This window comes from Fundulus heteroclitus, chromosome 11, assembly GCF_011125445.2.
Source record: "Fundulus heteroclitus isolate FHET01 chromosome 11, MU-UCD_Fhet_4.1, whole genome shotgun sequence".
NCBI classification, from domain to species: domain Eukaryota; kingdom Metazoa; phylum Chordata; class Actinopteri; order Cyprinodontiformes; family Fundulidae; genus Fundulus; species Fundulus heteroclitus.
Genome location: NC_046371.1, coordinates 32,016,205 through 32,023,666, shown reverse-complemented (window position 1 = coordinate 32,023,666; position 7,462 = coordinate 32,016,205). Strand labels below are relative to the sequence as shown.

Sequence of the window (7,462 nt, the reverse complement as noted above, 5' to 3'; positions counted from 1 at the left end):
CCAAAACTAAAATGGAACGGTTTACATTAGAGTATATTCATGTGTTAGAAATGTCCTAGTCAAAGGCCACCACTAAATCTAATTGAGAATTTGTGGCATGGCTTAAGACTGAGGTTTTATCCCTCCAGTATGGCTGAGTGTAAGCCAGTTTGCAAATTTCATTCTCAAGATTTCACAAGCTGGTGGAGAAATACCTTAAAAGAATCACAGCTGTGATTGAAACAAAAGCTGGTTCAACACCGTAGATTCTGGGACTGAATACTAATTTATGCAATAGTTTTCAGATTTTATTTATGAAAATGTCAGAAATAGGGTATCCTTTGCCTTTAAGTTCACAATTATGCACTACCTTGCACTGGTCAAGTACATAAAATCCCAGTAAAGTACATGGAGTTTTGTGGTTGTAATGTCACAAAATGGGCGTAAATGTTCAAGAAGTATGAGTACTTTAGATATTCACCGTGGATAAATCAGCTTAAAATACAAAAATAGTTTTATATCCGATTGTTTTCACACAGGGGAAATTGTGGCCTAGTGGTTAGAGCAGTGCCCCTGCGTTCGGAGAAAGCTGCACGTTCTCGATTTGAACCCTACACGCTGCTACTTTGGGTCCCTGAGCAGCACCCATAGCCCCAGATTGCTCCTCGGGCGCTGTGAGCTGCCCACTGCTCCTTAAGGGATGAGTTAAATGCAGCAGATGAATTTCATTGAAATTATCAAATTGCAATGACAAAGATATCTTCTTCTTCTTTTCATACCACTGGATATTTGATAAAACTTAAAGGGCTATGACTTTAGAAATCTCTATGCCAGTACCTCACTATGGTTTCCTACAAAGGTTTTTCGATGAAATTATCTTGCCCTATTGGCTTTCTATTTTTTACACTTTGTATTTGCTTTATATATTAGTAAACAAAGCGCTTATGTATATTTACCATAACAAGACCATGTGACCTCAAGTGCGGTATTGCGCAATGGGTAAACAAGGAGAAGCATTGGAGCCTACAGACATATATACGATCTTATGACTTTATAATTAACAAACACATGTTTATTCTTACCTGTGAATGTAATGATGTAATACCAGTAGATCCGGTTTGTACCATGAATCCGTTCCTCTAATTCCACACAGCACATGAATGAGGCTTCTTCTCCAAAACGTTCCTCTATGCCGCCTCCGATACGTTCTGTATGTGCTCAACAAGGCCTCTACGTTTGTGTCTCTGATGGAACCATGTGTGTCAGAAACACCCAGCAGAGGTGCGAAAAGAAAGAGGTTAGTCTTCAACCCACACGGAGCCGTAACTTTACTGCGAAGCATTGCAGGACGGTCTACTGGCTCTCACAGAAGCTGCGTCAGTTGTTGCCATCTTGCTCCATAGTACTGTCGGCAGATGCCACAACAACGTTTATGTCTGCGGATCGCACCAGGTCCAAAGTTCTTTTCAGGCTCAAAAAGGACAAAGTAAACCGTATCAGAATGTATACTAGGCATATTTTGTTTTATTTGAAGATGAATGTTTATTTTGTGTGTGTTTTCTTTTTTATGGTCAAAATACGTGACCAGGCCCCTTTATTGAAGCTGGGTCAGATGAGAATACATTAAACACTTTCTACTCATCTTTGACTCAGGCTTTTGATCTACCTTTAGTGTTTTAAGATGATGTTTTGTGTGCGTCAGCCTGCAGCCACAGAAACGTGTTTCAGTAAAAACAAAGGTGTACTGTAGAAAGCAGGCAACCCTGCTGAATGTTCCCACTGATATCAATCTCTTCCAGGCCTGGCACTGGGCTTTAATAGGCCCAGTGGGAAAGCAATTCATCCCCCATGGAGCAACACAGGAGTATGTTTAAAACACACACAGAGTTTGAAGCATTTAGCTATAATCAGCTGTTGTGCTAAAACATTTCAAATGAAAACAGACACAATGGCAAGGAGTAAGATAAATTCTTGATAATCCTTTATTAATCCATAACTACAGAAGAGACATAATATCCGTCACCAGGGAACGGCTTCTGCTCCTGTCCATTGCGCAATTTTTCTTTAAGCATCTCTTGGAAATAAATAAATATAACGCTTATTTGTCCAAAAAAACAGGCATCTGCAAAATGGAAGCTTGTCAAAATTGTACCACACAAAGCTGGAGTGTTCTTTGTTACGTGTTGAACTCACATTGTCCATAATTCAACGTATAGAGCTGAATAAAGATGTGTACAGTTCGCAAAGCGGCTTCAGTGCCGCACTCCTTCAGGGAGTTTTGATGGAAATCGTGGAGAACCTGTGCATTGGGCAGGTTGCAGTTAGACGTCTATTTATGTTGGAAGTAAGCAAATCCTAGAGCTAAATGTGTTCCAGTCAACATATCTCTACAAAAGTCATCAGCAGCTCTTTAGTGGGGTAAACTACCTGGAGTTGTGTTTCGGTAATGAATAAAAGATTAGAAAGCTGCCATTTTGTCAGAAGCATTTGATTTGTAAACAGAAGAGTCATTTCAGCAGTTCCTCTCAGAAACATGTTGACAGCACAGAGTCGTGGATTAGGAAAGACATCAATTGCATTTTTTTTTTTTTTTGGTGGGCAAGATAGAAAAAAATGGAACCAAGTCTCAAATGTACTGTTAACTGCTACAAAATCTCAGAATGACCTTGGACCAGAAGTAGTTTGTCTGTGAATAAAATACTCAGCCAACACATCTTATGAAAATGATCTTTGCTGACTGTGTTTGCTCTCCCATTTCGGTCTCACTTCCGACTGTAGAGATGAGTTCAGAAAGCTCGAGGGCAGTTGAAGAATGCCAGACAGGAGAGCCGTAAACGCTGCAGCCCTGGGCCAGACTGGTCCACAGAGACAGAAGAGCATTCCTGTCCCTCTGATAATCTCTGGTTTCCTTAAGCGTCAGGTCTCAAAGTATTTGTAGATCTGGGAGACGTACTGCATGACGCTCTGCCAGTTGGGCCTGTCGGTCTTCTTCAGCTCCTCAATGTCCTGTTTGGATCAGAAGAAGAGCAGAGATGGTGTTGAACTCATGCAGATGCTGAAAGTAAAACTGGGATTTCAAAATGCGATTTGAAAATTTGTCAACCTGAATAGTGAAAAATAAAGATGTGTATAGAATTATCGTTGAGCTGCAATAAACAGAGTTCCTCTAGAGCGGTGAGTTGCAGACCAATAAATAAATAAAATCATTAAATCCCAGAATCATCAAGTTTAACTCATCTCTCTGAAATGTTTAAAAGCTAAGAATTAACTCAGTATATCCATCCATCGAGGGTAATAGGTCTAGGTAGGAAACCCAGACACTCTTCTGAAGTCATTCAGGGAGATTTCAAGGTATTCCCAGGGATATATAGTCCATCCAGTAGGTTCTGGTCTGCCTGGAGTTCTCCTACCATGAGGATGTGCTCAGAGGTCTAAACAACCTGCACCAACTCCTTTTGGTGTGCAGGAACAGCAGCTCTGCTCTGAGCCCTCCACAGACAACAGAATAGAGCAGAAGAATAAAAATGACCTTTATTGTCCTTAACCATGGAAATTCACAGGGAAAATGCAGCAAAAGAAAATGTAACTAAAAGCAGCTCGGCAAACGGACATAGGTACAACTCTAAAACAAAAAATAAGAATACTAAACTGCAGCAAGACTAATTTCTAACCTGAGGAAAAAAGTAAAACCTCATCATCCTAAATCTAAGGCCTACTCCAATCATCCTACACTGAGAATCCTGCTGAGCTGCTTGTATCCAGGATCTCTTTAGGTCATTATCCATGTCACAGGACCATATGCGAGGGTCAGAATGTCGACAAACAGGTAAAATGTGAGCTTTGCTTTTAGTCTAGCCCTTTCTTCACCATGACATGTGCAAACTGCTGAAGACAAGGTCCCCCGATCGGTCTATCCATCTCCTGCTACCCCCATCCTACCCTCAGTCATGAATAGGACACAGACACATTAACTACAGTTTAACCCTACAATCCAATATGGTGATAGCAACGTCATACTGAGGAGAATATTTATCATTTATTGCCTCTCAGTCATAACAGGCGTAAATAAATAAATAACTGATGGGAAAAAGTTTTCTATATGAACCATTTAACTCATGATGCTGGCATGGGGAACAGGTTCACACTGGGCGGTGGGTCTGGAGTTCGCTCCAAAGAAATAATTAATAATTTGAACTTTATTGATCTCACAATGGAGAGATTCACTTCTGCATCTTAACCCATCCCCCCTTGGGGAGCAGTGGGCTGTCACTGTGCGGCGCCCGGGGAGCAATCTGGGGTTAAGGGTCTTGCTCAGGGACCCAGAGTGGCAGTCTGTGGGAGTTGAACTTAGAACCTTCGGGACCTAAGCGCAATGCTTTAACCACTAGGCTACAACTTTAAAAACGTACATTTCAAAAATATCTTACCTAACCGTAAATATAGATTTCTTTTTTAACATTGGAATAGTCTGAAGACAGGCTGATTTAAAATCTGTTCATCTTCTTGCCTTTCAGTTTTCCATGGAGGACATTGGACTTATTAGTTGCTGCACGCACTTGTTGCTGAACACTGTCCAACAAAGTCCAATATGTTCAGAGAGGGAATGTTGTATGCAGGGCCACGGTGCCCTGTGATGCCTGATGTACTGATAATTAGTAAAGCTGAATACAAACATACATGCACACTTTGCTTTTACTCTGGCAGATGTATTCACTCAAATCAAGATCGTTTTTCTTTTCTCTTCCATTCCTGTAGAATCGTTGATGTTTTGTCACCTTGAGTTACCTCCAGCAGTGAAACATTTTATTGAATGGAGCTAAAAGAAAATAAATGTTTTCAGACCCCTTCTATTTTTACACTTCTTGTTATGTTCCAGACCTAAATTTCCATGAGAGTAAGAGAACCACTTCCAAGAGGCCATTTGTCACTAAAGGCCAACTGGGAGTCTTCCAGAGACACCTTAATAAATCTCTGGTCATGTGAAACAAAAATCATCTTGTGAATGAGCGCCGTGTGCACTGGAAACCAGACGCCTTACACACTAATATCCTCCCCGCTGTGGTGATTGCCGCATCACGTTGATGGAATTATGCATCACCTAATGCAACACACAGTCAGAGCAGATGGAAAGAAAGACGCAGAACATTTCCAGAGGAAACCTTTCCTGGGTGCTCATAACCCTGGCCTGGAGAACAAATTGTGATGCCACAGAAAGGAGATGCTTTTGTGTTATTTACTTAACACGCCATATCCAAATATAATACGCTGTGACAGCAGGGAAAATGCTCAAAGTTTAACTAAACAATGAACTGAACAAACACAGGCGAGGTTTTTGGGAAACTAGAAAGAAAGCTGTATATGAGTCAGACAAGTCTGGCTTTGGACCCAGCAGCATCTCTATAGGGAACTGAAAATGGCCGTGCAGCGATGGTCTCCATCCAAACAGCCTGAACTTAAGTAGTTCTTCCAAGAAATGAAAATAACCCATCTTCTAAAGACAAGGCTTGTAGGATTGTTTCCACAGATTCCTCTGGGGCAAAAGGTTGGTTTATGAAATGCTTGGTCTCTTAACGGGAAAATGGGAGCCACCGTGGAGTGACTCTAAGCTGCTGCAGCCAGCTGTGAGGTGATACCAGAACTGATGAGTCACAGAGCGAACAACAGGCTTTTGCACATATAGCTGCCTCTGTTGAATCAGGATTTCTGCAGTGAGGTCACAGCCTTCAAAATTTAATTTTGCTTTCTGGGATGCGTCCAAAGCTTTTATTAAGGAAGCAGAAAAACGTGCAGTCCAAAATTCACCAGCAGAGAGAAAGCGAGTCGGTCAAAGCGGGGTCAGGGGTTTAAAGTCATTGACATGGGAACAGTTCAGTCAAATCCACGTCCTGCAACCACAAATTTGTAATAGGAATTAATAAGAACCCAAAATGTGAACTCTGGTTTAAGTGCAGCAATCAAGCCAAATCACTTTATTGCTGCGGTTAAAATACCAGACTTGGGAGTTTCAAAAGTCACATCAGGGGAAAGATTTTTGGTTGTTGTTGAAGTTTAAGGTTATAGGCGTCTGCTTCTAATCTCAAACTTAAATTTCTTTTGCATATACAGTTTTGGTCAGTACACAAAGCAGGCAAGCATGGAGGCACAGTTCCCACGGTGATAATGATCACTGTAAATGTACTCTTGTTTCATAGGTTGATCTAATAAAGGTTGTGTTTGACTTACTGAACATTAAACTTTAATGAGTCCCTAGTTTGCTCTCGGTAGTGTGTGTAAATGTAGGAACAAAAAACATTCCAAATAGTTAAAACGTTTGCCAACAAAGGTTCTAGGCTTATTATGGAGTTTGTTTTTATTGTGGAAACAATAGAAAAGTGGTTGTGTAGCCATTTTTACGCTCATTTCAGTATTTATCAGTTTGCAGAGTGTATAATACGCTCAGATCCCACCCCAACACTCGTTGGGGTGGGATCACTTAGAGTATGTTGCCGTGTTCTCATGGGAAAGCAGAGAATTACCTGCAAATATTAGTGAAAATTTTGTTGTGGGTTCAAGTTGACTACGTCTTCCAAGGCATATTAATTATGAAGCTATAGGAGATAAAGTAAGTGTGTAATGCATTATTAATATTCTTACATAAATATATTTTTAATGATGAAATTGTCATGAAATTCTCACCAGTTGTAATATCCATCTATCCATTTTCTTCCAGTTATCCGAGGTCGGGTCACTGGGGGACCGGGTCCAGGAGAGAAAGCCAGACATCCCTCTCCCCAGAGACATCCTCCAGCTCATTCAAGGGGACCCTAAGGCGTCCACACAAGAGATAGAGTGTCTTCCCCGGGGTCTCCTCCTAGTGGGACTGGCCTGGAAACCCCCGAAAGTGAGACCCCCAGGGGGCATCCTGATCACGTGCCCAAACCACCTCGACTGGCTTTCTTTGATGCAGAAAAGCAGCAGCTCTACTTTGAGCTCCCTGGCCTCTCTCTAAGGCTGAGCCCTGCTATCGTCCAGAGGAAGCTCATTTCGGTTGCTTGTATCCAGGATCTCATTCTTTAACTCATTAACCATACTTCATGACCATAAGTGATGGTCGGAAAGTAGACAGACTGGTGAATCGAGAGACTTGACTTACGGCTTAGATGCAGCCCCAGTCCGTCTGTTCCCTCGAACCACAAGCTCGTGAACAAGACACCAAGATACTGAAACTCCGCTTGAGGCAGAGACTGACCCCCTACCCAAAGGAGGTAATCCACCCTTTTCCTGTAACAACCAATTTAGTCCAAAGATGCAAATAATTCAAACAATAGATGTACTTACTGTATTGAACACATAAAGAAAGGAAGAAGGAAAAGGCTTAGAAAGCTGTTGGTGTTTACAGGTGAATTTCTAAACTAGCGAAGGTTATCGTGAGCACTGCTGGGGCCATAATCTGGAAGTTGAAAGAAAGTTATTACATGATAAACCAGCCATTATCAGGTACTTC

The 7,462-nt window shown here is 41.5% G+C and overlaps 1 protein-coding gene across 4 annotated transcripts in view; it reads right to left on the bottom strand.

Moving 5' to 3' along the window:
• Window positions 1-1,938: 1,938 nt before the first annotated feature.
• specc1 (sperm antigen with calponin homology and coiled-coil domains 1) overlaps window positions 1,939-7,462 on the bottom strand; it is a 117,655-nt gene continuing 112,131 nt past the window's right edge. For all 4 annotated transcript variants that reach the window (XM_012871237.3, XM_021320849.2, XM_012871238.3 and 1 more), the window contains one exon: window positions 1,939-2,985. In XM_012871237.3, the coding sequence (XP_012726691.2) occupies window positions 2,896-2,985 (90 nt within the window). In that variant the 3' untranslated portion in view covers window positions 1,939-2,895. The remainder of the gene's footprint in view (window positions 2,986-7,462) is intronic.